The sequence below is a fragment of the Ursus maritimus genome, unplaced genomic scaffold (genome assembly GCF_017311325.1).
Source record: "Ursus maritimus isolate PB19 unplaced genomic scaffold, ASM1731132v1 scaffold_4, whole genome shotgun sequence".
Classification (NCBI taxonomy): domain Eukaryota; kingdom Metazoa; phylum Chordata; class Mammalia; order Carnivora; family Ursidae; genus Ursus; species Ursus maritimus.
In genome coordinates this window covers 46229741-46242687 of record NW_024426552.1, presented here as the reverse complement: position 1 = coordinate 46242687, position 12947 = coordinate 46229741, and the positions used below count along the sequence as shown (strand labels likewise).

Genomic DNA, 12947 nt, shown 5'->3' with positions numbered 1-12947 from the left:
GTTCTGTCATAAGCATTCTTACCTTTCACACCTTCACTCGATGCTTGTTTGCTCTACAGGAGCTTTATTTATCTCATGTACTGATAGCTCCCTAATTTCTTGCCTCTAGCCTAGACCTCTCAAGAGGCCCAAATTTAAGGGGAATTTTCACTTCACTACTTCACAGATATTTCACATCCAGACTCCTGTTTTTCCTGAGAGTACCCCTTATCAATGTGCCTCATCTAACTAGTTTCCCAAGCCAGAGACTTGGATATCATCTTAACTTTCTGCTCCTTGCGTGTTTTCCACATCCAATCCAGGAAAACACCTAGAAAATTCTCAAGTCTGACTACTACATTCGCATTGCCATTATTTCTCAACTAAATACCTGCTTCTCTCACTTGTCTTCCTCTAATCCATTTTGTCACTGCCAGAATAAATCTTGACAGCCCCACGCTTAAAATCATTAAGTCGTGTTCTGTTCATTCCCCACAACATAAAGTTCAAACTCACTGTCATGTAAGACCCTCCATGATCTTGATCCTGCTTGCTTCTTCAACTTTATATCTTGACACTTCCTCATGTTTTCCGTCTTTGAATATTCTGTGCCCAGTACCCCTACCTTCTCATCCTTCAAATCACAACATGTAAGTATTTTAACCTTTTCTGAAACCCTTTCTTTACCTGGGCATACCACTATGTGATTATGTAACACTGAACTTTTCCCTTCCACTTACCACATGTTACTAGTAGAGTTGCTTATTCGTGTCTTTCCTGCTATAACTCTGGAATATGTGAAGGCTAGGACTGGCTCTGTCTTACTCTTGTATTCTCAGAACCCAATACAATGCTTGGTACAAAGCAGAGGTTAAGTAAATGTACCAATGAAGCTTCATTTTTTGTAGGTATGTGTGTTTGTGTGTAAACGTGTGTGTGTGTGTGTGTGTGTATGTATACACATACATGTAGATTTTTAAAATATAATATGGGAAAGGACTTTATTATTATCTCAGTATTTTCTTGTTATCCTAGCTTTTATTCATATAAAAGTAACAGTTGGTCGATAAAGTATTTTAAAAGATTGTTTCACATGCTGTCAGTTTTCCCCAGTTGATTGCTACTTCTTTTAAGCTGGAATTCAAATTTTAAAATATGCTTTTGGAATTTGGTAAATATAAGGGAATGAAACCATTGAAAAGAAATACTATCAAACCACCTCGTGTATATTTTAACTTGATATAAATGTGTAATTATGGTGATAACCATTTTATTTTCTTATACATAGATTCCAGTTCATTTCCTTTCACAGTGACTATATGTGATCATCAGAATAATATTTTATAAATACTTGCTAAAAATTTACAGTGAGTTCTTATTGCCAAATGTATATCATTGAAAGCTTTCTGTAATGTAGTCAGTGTTACCATTGCAGGACTTATTTTGAAGGACTCTTTTTGGTTTCCCGAATTTCTCGTGTGTATATGTGCGCAAATAACTCTGTTGGGGTTGTTTTTCCTTCTTGGAGTATTTTCCCAACTCTCCTTTGTCAGTCATTTTTGGTTCCAGAGCAATTCCTGTGAGTAAACTTCATTGATTGTCAAACCTTGCTTTTTTTTTTTTTAAACTTTGTATTCCACTCAATTTACTGTTATTATACTTTAGTATCTGTCACTTTGGTCTTTAAATGTTAATTGTTCTCCAGAGTAGATACGTCTCTCCAAAAGGTGTGGGGCAGATTCCTAGGTTTGCATCTTGTTTGACAAGTTCTAGCACAGTGTTGTTGAAGAGACATACATACTTACTTTTCTCATTGTTTCGTTTTAGATTTATTACCTGAGTTATTTGTTTTTAATTCTTGTGTCTTACTCAGATAGTTTTGGATGTATGTGTGTATATATATATATATGCAGTTGCTACTTTGGGCCTAATAATTTTCTGGTTATTACACAATATACTAATCACCTAATGTACATTTTCCTGATGTGAATTGCGGTTTCAATTTTTTTTAATCAGTAGTAGTTCTGCAGAGAAGCTGCCAGTCTACTTGTTTGTTTCTTACACTGCCCCTAGTATTCCTTCAGGATAAAGACTATCCTGTTGGTTGTTGTACAGTGGAGTTACGTCAGACGTGCTTTTAACTAAAATGAATTCAGTTATAATTGCTTGGCATAAAGAAAAAGATCTAATTGTGCTGATGATTCTTTGTCTTTTCATATAAAGACCTTTTGCCCTAGAGTCAGTACTGAGCAAGATAGGATATCTGAATCTCTTTGTTTTAGTTCCAGAATGTGAATCTGGGTGTGATTCTAACGATATTCTTCATAGAACGTGGATGACGATCCATGCAGTACAGTAGTTTAGGCAACCTGGAGTCAGATTGCTTGAATTTGAATCCTGCCTTAGGCAAATTAGTCTCCCTGGCCTTCAGTTGCTTTATATGTAAACTGAGGATAGTAATAGCACCTACCGTGCATCCCCACTGGAGTACCTGGAGTACTCTCTTTGAGATTCTTCAGAAGTAATTTTGACAGTTGATTTTTTCTTAATGCATTAACTTCAGGATTCCCTGTAAGATTTGGCGCCAAATATTTGTTGAATTCATTTAGCAGAATCACATCAAGTCATGGAGTTGACTCTGCTGGACAGTTATTATGAAGAGATGAAACTTAAAGTGTGGATGGAAAAAAACTAAGTTTTCTAGTAGACCATTTTAAATCATACTTTATGTGACATACTAGGCAGATGTAAATATCTTTTTCACAATTCATCTGTATTGTGACCGTATTCACAGAGTTTGAATTTATGCCCATGTTTGGAAATTTAGTATATGGCTGAAGTAAAGTAATGGAAGTTTATAGTCTTGTGTGTAGGTAATAGTAGTGGGAAGTTATTGGAGGGTTTTGAACAGGGAATGGCATGATACAATTCACTTGTTAAAAAAAATTTTCAGGTCAATTAGAAAATAATTTGTTGTAATTAATGCAGAAATTGCATTTTCACAGAATTTTAGTGTAAAATATTATGGAATGTTCAGAACCTTAAAAAGACTGTCCAAACCAAAAGTGATTTCCAATAAGATAAATGGCTTTATAGTCTTTTAAGTCTCCCTAGTAGCTTTTAGATATGCAAATAGACCATATGAAAGATACTAGCATTTCGAGATGTTCCCATTATGTTTTAGATCTGTATATCTTCATTTCTCATTTATAAAATATGCTTTCAAAATTGTCTCTGGGCTTATTTTCTAACTTTAATCTTTAATTCTGAAAGTTACTATAACTTGGGAATGTAGACTGCCGGCAGCAGGTGGGGAGTGACTGAATAGTAGTACAAAGGGTTCCTGTAGGATGGAATGAAAATCCCTCATAAAGAATTGTTAGTTGTGTGTTTTCTATATAAACTTTTTTGTCCAGTGCATATATTTTCATTTCTGCCTGGCTTTTGCCTCAAAGCTTATGAAAATAGGGTTTAGTTCCTGACACAGGAGAAGGCTGGGATTGTGTTAACCAGCTTTTTGCCCTAAATTTGATCAGTAGGCCAAAATAATTAGTTTTTCTGTACTGTCCCTGTTGTAATTCCATTATTTCTCTGCATTTTTATTAATGAATGGAAATAGTTGGACAGAAAGTAATTGGGCAGGCAGTGAGCTTAGGGTGGTAGGTTTATTAACCAAGATTATGCTCTATGAAAATGTAGTTTGGTTGCTTTCTGGAGTAGCAGTGGAGGAAAATTTGCAACTTGGTGATTTGCCTATGAAATTTGATCCTTTTCCATAGTATCATTCTGACCATTGTGGGTGTTGGGTTGTGTTTCTGTTTTTGTGGGTTTTTGTTGTTTGGGGGGGTGTTGTGTGTGTGTTTTATTTTTTTTAACAGTATAATAAGGAAAGGAAATTAACCAGACTCTGATTTTGGCCTTAGGAGTTACAGATTTTTTTTTATTTTTATTTTTAAGTAATCTCTACACCTACTATGGGGCTCGAACTCAGAACCCCGACATGAAGAGTCACATGCTGTACTGACTGAGCCAGCCAAGAATCTTGGAGTAAAAGAATTTTTAATAATTTTAAAAGGAGCTGTTATAAAACTTTACTAAAAGTGGGGGAAAATAGCTAATTGAAAGATTCACTTGATTGGTTTTAAGTTGATTTAGACTTTGCTGAATAAAAGTAGGAACTGTCTATCCTAAGTAGAAGAAGGAAGCCTTGTGTACTCATTTCTCTGTTCTTTTATCAGCCCTTGCTATGACTGCTTTTTCTGGTATTCTGTATGATATTATTTAGTCTTAAACTTCTAGTAGACAAGAAAGAGTTCACTGCTATTTCTGCTAATGAAACAAGGTCATTACTCTGTCCAGAAAATGTATTTTATCTAATCTGCTAATCTTTCTTAAAAATACTAAATAAATCTTCAGTAGGTCTGTAGTCAGATATACTTCTCACATGCTTTTAATATGCCACATTATTTTCTACATAAACAGTCCCCAGTGTTTAAGGGTGTGTATTAGCCATGTTCTAAATGACTTAGAAACATTGTAAACTTTTTGCCAGAAATTGGAAGAATGTTTTTCTTGATATATAATGTCGGAAGTAACTGAGTTTCATTATTTTGAAGTTTTATTAGGCACATAAAGATTTGTGATTATGATGTGTTCTTGGCAGATTGTGCCTTTTATCAATATAACTGTCCTTCTGTGTTCCATCTGAGGCTTTTTAATGGTTATTTGTCTGATACTGCCTTTTTCTTAGTATATGCCTTCTGTAACTTTTTTTTACATTCTTTTTGACCTGTCACTTTGTTTTAGGTCATGCCTAATAGGCAGCATAGTTTTTTTAATATGGAGATTTAACCTTTTCACATTTATTGTGATTCTTAACATGTTTAATCCTGCTATATGTAAGCTGCTTTTTTGTTTCCTTATCCTCTCCTTCCTGCTTGTATTGATCATTTGCCCCTCTTTGGGGTTTATTTTTAGTGGTAAGGAAGTTGTACCACTTCTATTTCTGTTCTTGTGTTCAACCTTAAAAGCTAGTTTGGCGAGGTATAAGATTGTTCGGAACTTTAAGTTGTTACTTCATTGTTTTTTTTTAGTACCTCATGTTTGTGACATTCTAACACCAGTTTGGTTCTTTTTCCTTTGTGGACATCCTATTTTTTCAACCTAAAAACTTTCAGGATTTTTGTTGGGAGATTTCACTGTGATGTGTCTGAAAATGTGTCATTTCAGCTCCAGAAATTTTTCTAATAATTCCTTAAACACACCTTTCTGTGCCTCTCTTTCTAAACTCCAGATAGATAGATGTTGGAACATCTGGATTTATACTCCATGTCGTTTAACTTTTCCTCCAAACTTTTCACCTCCCGATCCTCTGTTTTCACTGCATTCTGGCAGATATCCTTGGCTCTACCTTCTACTTGTTAATTTGTTTCTCAGTTATGCCCATTCTAATATGCAGTCCCAGACCATCTATTGAGTTGACTGTAATAATCCTTTTTGATTTTCACGATGTCTAATTGGTGCTCTGTAAAAGCAGCCTCTTTTTTTAATTTTTAGAGGGAGAGGGAGAAAGAGAATCTTAAGCAGGCTCCACACCCAGCACAGAGCCTGACACAGGGCTCGGTCTCACTACCCTGAGATCATGACCTGAGCTGAAATCAAGAGTCCGACACTTAACTGACTGAGCCACCCATGCACCCCAAAAGCAGCCTGTTTTTTTAAATGACTATGATAGCCTCTTACTCCTCTGATGTTCAAGTTTCTGTTTGCTTGGTTTATCCTGCTTTTCTCAAATACTATCTCTCTAATGTTAGCAGTACTCGGCAATGTGGTCCCTTAGAAGACTGCCCAGGTATGCCTGTCACTTGTCTTTTGGGTGTAGAGGATCCTCGCTCCTTGTGGATGACAGAGCCCTACTCCAGTCTGACTTCTGTTTCTCTCAGTGGAGTGGGAGGACTGTTGAAGTTGCTTCAAATGCAGTTTTCCAGCAATCAACTTGATAGTTGCCCTCCTGTAGTCCATGGCCACATAAGAGATTCCAGGTTGTCTATTATGGATGTTTTGTGCCAAGGATTTTCACTGTCAGAGTTTTTGGAAGATGATAAGGCTTTTGACAAATGGAAGATTTTATATTCATCTTTTATTTATGGTTTATTTGGTTCTTTTCATCCTCCTACATCCTGGTTTTAAACTATATTCCTTATTGACACCAGCTGGCTTAAACTAAGTGTTTAATATTCTGAACTTAGGGGGTGCCTGGCTGGCTCAGTCAGTAGAGCATGTGGCTCTTGATCTCAGGAGTCATGAGTTCAAGCCCCATGTTGGGTGTGGAGCCTACTTAAAAAAATGTATTAATATATCTGAACTTAGATAAATGCAGTTTCTAATATCTTTGCACACTATACTTTTAAAAAATAACTATAGTTGTACTCAGGCTAAAGGAGAAGGGGAGTGAAAGGTAAATGCGGGGGAAGCCTCAAAGAAAAATGAAGCAAGAGTAAGGGAAGAAAGAGCAGATACAAAAAAGGGTTGCTGTTTCATTTTCTCTTTGTGAGTGAGATGCCCTGGGCCCTAAGCAACTTGGCTTTCACAGTTAAGTTATTTATAAGGGCAGCTGCTTTTGCTTTTTTCAACAGTGCTTACTTGTTGAAGATCTATAGATTCATTCTTTCATAGTCACATATTTGTTAAAGTTGGATGGTGCTGACAAACAAAGTTTTGGGTAAAGACGTGCCACAAAGCTCTTCGATTTAGTAGTTAGAACCTGGATAACTGGAATTGTCTCCAGAATGCTTCCCAAATGTTGACTGAAGTATTCACAGCTATCCTCAGTGGGTGGTAACTACCAACTCTTCTGTATTGTACACATGAAGAATGTAAGTTGGGTCCCCCAGAAAAATTCTGAGACAAAGATGGGAGTACAAAAAATTTATTGATGAACAAACAACAGATTTGGAGTAACAATTATAATGAAGATGGCAAAGTGTTTCTAGTATCTGTTCTACACTGTTGTCAAACAGCCTAAAAGAAAAATAGCAGCACACATGAATAAAATGGTTTTCAGAATAAGAAAGCCACATGGTCAATAAACATGAAAAGATTTTCAGATTTATTAATAATGAGTAAAATGAAAATCAAAATAATATTGGAATATTACTTTATATCATGATTTTTCAATGAACTTGGCACTGTTGACATTTTGGATCTGATAATTCTTTGTGCTGGGGGGCTGTGCTGTGCATTGCAGAATGTTTACCAGCATCCCTGGTACCCACCAGGTAACAATAGCAGCTAATCACCCCTACCTCCTGCGGCTTTGGTTGTGACAATCAGAAATGTCTCCAGACATTGTGAAATGTGTCCTAACCAGTAAAATCACTCCTGATGGAGAACCCATTAGACTGGCAAAAATTAGCTGTCACAACTCTTGCTGGCAGGAATGACAGGAAAGTGGATCTTTACATTTAAAGTACTACAGCAATTTTTTTGAAATTAAAAATACATAAACCTTGTGGAATTTAAGAATACAGATGAACAAATGGGAAGAGGAAAAAGAAAAAAAGGAGAGGGAAACAAGCCATAAGAGACTCTTAACAATAGAGAACAAACTGAGGGTTGATGGAGGGATGTTGGGGGGATGATGGGCTAAATGGGTCATGAGTATTAAGAAAGGCACTTGTAATTGGTGAATCACTGAATTCTACTCCAAAAAGTAATTGCACTGTATGTTAACTACCTAAAATTTTAAATAAAATAAAAACTTGTAATATGAAAAAAATAAGTAACCTTTGGCTTAACAATCCTACTACTGACTCTTTATCCCATGAAGATATTTATATGAAGTGACTTACACTGTAAACAGCCACTCTGCCTCCCCATTTTTCTTCTGTCAGTTTTTCACCGTTTATTTTCATTTATTTATTTATTTATTTTTATTATGTTAGCCACCATACAGTACTTCATTAGGTTTTGATGTAGTGTTCCATGATTCATTGCTTGTGTGTAACACCTAATGTTCATTGCGGTACGTGCCCTCCTTAATACCCATCACTGGGCTAACCCATCCCTCAACGTCCTCCCCTCTGAAACGCTCAGATTATTTCCCAGAGTCCATAGTCTCTCATGGTTCATCTCCCCCTCAATTCCCGCCCCCCTTCAGTTTTCCCTTCCTTCCCCTAATGTCCTCCGTGCTAGTCCTTATGTTCCACATATGAGTGAAACCATGTGATAATTGTCTTTCTCTGCTTGATTTATTTCACTTAGCATAATCCCCTCCTGTTCCATCCATGTCGATGCAAATGGTGGGTATTCATCCTTTCTGATGGCTGAGAAATATTCCATTGTATATATGGACCACATCTTCTCTATCCATTCATCTGTTGAAGGGCATCTCGGCTCCTTCCACAGTTTACTATTGTGGACATTGCTGCTATGAACATTGGGGTGCATGTGCCCCTTCTTTTCACAACATCTGTATCTTTGGGGTAAATACCCAGTAGTGCAGTTGCTGGGTCATAGGGTAGCTCTATTTTTAACTTCTTGAGGAACCTCCACACTGTTTTCCCAAGTGGCTGCACCAGCTTGCATTCCCACCACCAGTGTAAGAGGGTTCCCCTTTCTCCACATCCTCTCCAACATTTGTTGTTTCCTGCCTTGTTAATTTTAGCCATTCTAACTGGTGTAAGGTGGTATCTCAGTGTGGTTTTGATTTGAATTTCCCTGATGGCTAATGATGAACATTTTTTCATGTGTCTGTTAGCCATTTCTTTTCTTTTTTTTTTTTTTAAAGATTTTATTTATTTATTTGACAGAGATAGAGACAGCCAGCGAGAGAGGGAACACAAGAAGGGGGAGTGGGAGAGGAAGAAGCAGGCTCATAGCGGAGGAGCCTGACGTGGGGCTCGATCCCGTAACGCCGGGATCACGCCCTGAGCCGGAGGCAGACGCTTAACCGCTGTGCCACCCAGGCGCCCCCTGTTAGCCATTTCTGTGTCTTCTTTGGAGAAGTGTCTGTTCATGTAGTTTATCACTGTTTAATCACTGATCTGAATCTATTCCTGAGTATTGGTAAGTGTTATTTCCTTTCATTTTAGAACTCTCTTGATAGAGCCCAAGCAGCCAAGAACAAAGGCAACAAATATTTTAAAGCAGGAAAATATGAACAAGCTATTCAGTGCTATACTGAGGCGATCAGTTTGTGCCCTATAGAGAAGAACGCTGACCTTTCCACGTTTTATCAAAACAGAGCTGCTGCCTTTGAACAGTTGGTATGTATCTTAGGTGGTTTTTTTCTTCTTTTTGTTTTCTTTATTTGTATAGTGTTTCAGTTAATACTACCCAAATCTAATAAATTTTCTGAACATTTACAATTGTTTTGAAATTACAGGGTTTTTGTTTTCATATCCTTTAATTACATAACTTTTTTAAGAACAGATTTTAGTTTTGCTGGTTACAAATATAACCCAAAGTTATATTTATATCAGATTTTATAAAATTAGATAATACAGGAAGCTACAGTTTCTGGTGACCCCATCCTTCTCAACAGTTTGAGGCTATTATTTCAACTTTTTTTCTCCATATGTGGGGTTGGGGGGAGACCTATTTTATTTTATTTTATTTTATTTTATTTTATTTTATTTTATTTTATTTATTGTTGTAACATATTCTTTCAGTTGCCACTATATCTTGTGCAGTTTTTCTTAGCACATGAAGATTTGTCATTCTTCCTGAAATGCTGTATATAGTAGCTGTTGTATAGTTGCATACTGGGAACATCTTCTTATTGATGAACATTTGGATTGTTTCCTATTTTACCTATTGCATTCAGTGTTTGAGTAAATATTTTCGTAAGTATTTTTTTGTATACTTTTGGGAGGATAAAATTCAAGAATAAAATTCTAGAAATGAAAATATAAAGAAACAGCATCAATACCTATGCTCAACAATAATAATATGAACATGCTTGTTTGCTATCATTGTCACTGACTTATATCATCAGTCTTAATAATATTTGCCATTCTGGTAGGAGAAAAATGCTGTCTCTCATTGTTTTAATTTGCACTTTTTAAGATGTTACTAAAGTTGACCATCCTTTTCTGTTGTTATTGGGCAATTTTATTCTCGCCATTTATTGTTCAACCAAATTTTATGGACTGTCTCCTATATGGAAGGTTACTGTGGTACGAGTTGGGTTTATAAAAGCAAACAGTTATGCATAGAGCTCAAGGATAGCTAAACAACAAACTAGTAAATGACATTTTCATAAATGTTTTAAAGAATTAACCTGATCTGTAATAGAGGAATGACTGGGGGTGGGGTTGGTACATAAAACAGAGAAGACAGTGTTACAAATAGAGGAAACCATATGTGTAATTGCTCTGAGGCAGGAAAGAGTTTGGTGTGATTAAAGAATTATAAAGGATCCTAGAGTATAGAGATATGCAACTGGAGAAGTAGTAGAGGGCAGATGAGACAAAGCCTTGCATATTGCATAGGTAGGGAGATTGGATTTGATTCTGGGTCTAGTGGAAAATATTTAAGGATATTAAGTAGAGCAGGAACATCCTCTAAACTTGCTTTCAGTGTTCTGTCAAGAATATAGGGAGGAAGGCGTGGAGACAAGGAGACCACATAAGGGTGCTGTTGTAGTAGTCTAGGTGAAACATGAAAGAAAGCTGAGAACAACACCTTGCTGTTGTATTGGATGTGACCAGTAAAGAAAAGCAGGAATGTTAATAACGNNNTAGAATGGGGAAGGAGTGAGACAGCTAAGTAGAAGTTGAATTAAGAAATGTCTTTATTTTAAGGAAGTGGTTTGGGCTAAAGATTCAAATCCGAGAGCCGCCTAATTTTAGATTTTATGTAATGCCAGGACAATGGATGTAATCACCTAGAGAGAGAAGAGATGAGGCCGTGAGGGTTCCACTTGTAGAACTCAGGTGGAGGGGGGAGAATTTAGCAAAGGAAATTGAGAAGGAGCACACGTTGAGGTAGGCAGAAGTCAAGTAGAGTGGCTGTTCTTTGGAGGTTTGGCAATAAAGAGCTAAGAAATGGGGTAGTAGCTGCAGGGAATGGGGATTTTTGAAAGATAGAAAATACTAGAGTGAGTGTTTTTATGCTCATGGGAATGCTTCAGTAGAGATGTAGTTTGATGCAGAGGAGAAATAGTTAACAGAGTGAAGTCCTTGAAGTGGGGACAGTGTGGATCCAGATCACAAGTGGAGGGGTGGCCTCTGATGAAGAGGGGCACTTCCTCACTTTTAACAGCAGGGAAGGAGATGATATGAGCACAGAGATGCAGGTAGGTTTGTAGATTTGGTGGTAGAAAGATGGCCTAAGTAGGTCTTTTGCCTGTTCTTGAAAATCAGGTTGCTTTTCTTATTACAGGTATTTATATGAGCTGTTACAATATATTGTGGATATTAACACTTTTTATGTATTGGGAATATTTTTGTGTGTTGTGGGACTCTTAATACTCAGCCTGTTAAGTTTCCAAAACTGATTTCTCTTGAACAGTGCTTCCTTTAGTGTGACTTTTTTTAATACTTTTAATTACAGCAAAAATGGAAAGAGGTGGCACAAGATTGTACAAAGGCTGTTGAACTTAATCCCAAATATGTGAAAGCTCTCTTTAGACGTGCAAAAGCCCACGAGAAGCTAGACAATAAGAAGGAATGTTTAGAAGGTGAGGGTATTTTTGTGTTTACATATGAAAATTACTAAAGGCTTTGTAGTCATTGGTAAATTTATATGAAACTCAGCTTGTGAGTAGAGAAATCATTTGTATTTAAAAGTTAGTTTCTTCCCCAACTGAGAGTTTGTTTTCTAGTTTAAATTGAGATTGTTGACACTGGAGTGTTGTCTCTATTCTCAGTTATGGAATTACATTAGTATTAACATTTGAAGTTTACATCCCATACATTTTTAACTTGGCAATTAATGAGCCTCAGTGTAATTCCATAAATAAGAAATCAGAAAATAGGTTTTAGTCAGTGATAGTGCTGCTAAGATTCTGCATATTTTCAGTGATTATCCTATATAAATATGAAATAATTTTGAGATGAATCATTAACATTTGGTTTTTGCTCTGGTATTTTCAAACGTGATTTTATACCCGATTGGAAATTATGTAGTTGGTACAAAGCATCAAGTGAATTTGCCATTCTCCGTAAATACTATAAATATTCTGCGGCCTCTAATTGGCCATATTTGCTTCCAGAACTTCAATTAGAATATATAGGCCACTGGCTTTTAAAGTACATTTTTGTAGGTGACATGGAGCTAAACCAAAATGTGATTTCTACAGGCTAAATCTGCTTTAAAAGCATCAATAACCAGATTTTGCCATAATTTTTTTAAATAACATTATTTAAAAGGAAAAAGCCATTTTATTTTTAAGGTCTGGATTTCCAAGTGAGGGTGGTTTAGAGAACGTTTTAGAAAAATTTGAGGGTTTGTGGTGTCGTATACTTTGCTGGTGGGTAGAAGGACAGTTGGTTTGGAAAAGAGAATTCTGAGTTTTCAGCCAGCCGTCCAAGTTACTAATAGTTAATAATTGGTAGAAAGGAGGATAAGTGGATTTTAGATAGGAGGAATGGGATGGGAAAAAGACATTAACACTGGTTTTAGCCAGGTTGTCAGGGGAACATAACAGCAGATTGACTTGTTTGAGGATTTGAAATTTTGAGAAACTGAATTCAGAAAGAGTGGGAACAGCCAGTGTTTGAGTGTTCTGAAAGGTTGAGAGTTTAAGGAACCACTGATCTTTTAAATTTGAAACCACTTTATCTTGAGCTGTGGCATAACCAGATGAAAATGGTATTTTGCAGCAGATTTAATTGAGAACTCTGTGGCCAGATGGCTTTGGACACAAGGAATAATTCTGAGGCCTATAAAAAGAATCAGCCATGAGAGAGCCACATTTCACTGATTTGGCCTTTAGGTACTGGACAGAAGAGAATCTTCCTGGA

At 36.5% G+C, this 12947-nt stretch overlaps 1 protein-coding gene across 1 annotated transcript in view; it reads left to right on the top strand.

Annotated features, from left to right (window-relative positions):
- TOMM70 (translocase of outer mitochondrial membrane 70) overlaps positions 1 to 12947 on the top strand; it is a 34419-nt gene that overhangs the window by 3620 nt on the left and 17852 nt on the right. The window contains exons 2-3 of the mRNA XM_040621154.1: positions 9072 to 9245; positions 11536 to 11662. Of these exons, the coding sequence (XP_040477088.1) occupies positions 9072 to 9245; positions 11536 to 11662 (301 nt within the window). The remainder of the gene's footprint in view (positions 1 to 9071; positions 9246 to 11535; positions 11663 to 12947) is intronic.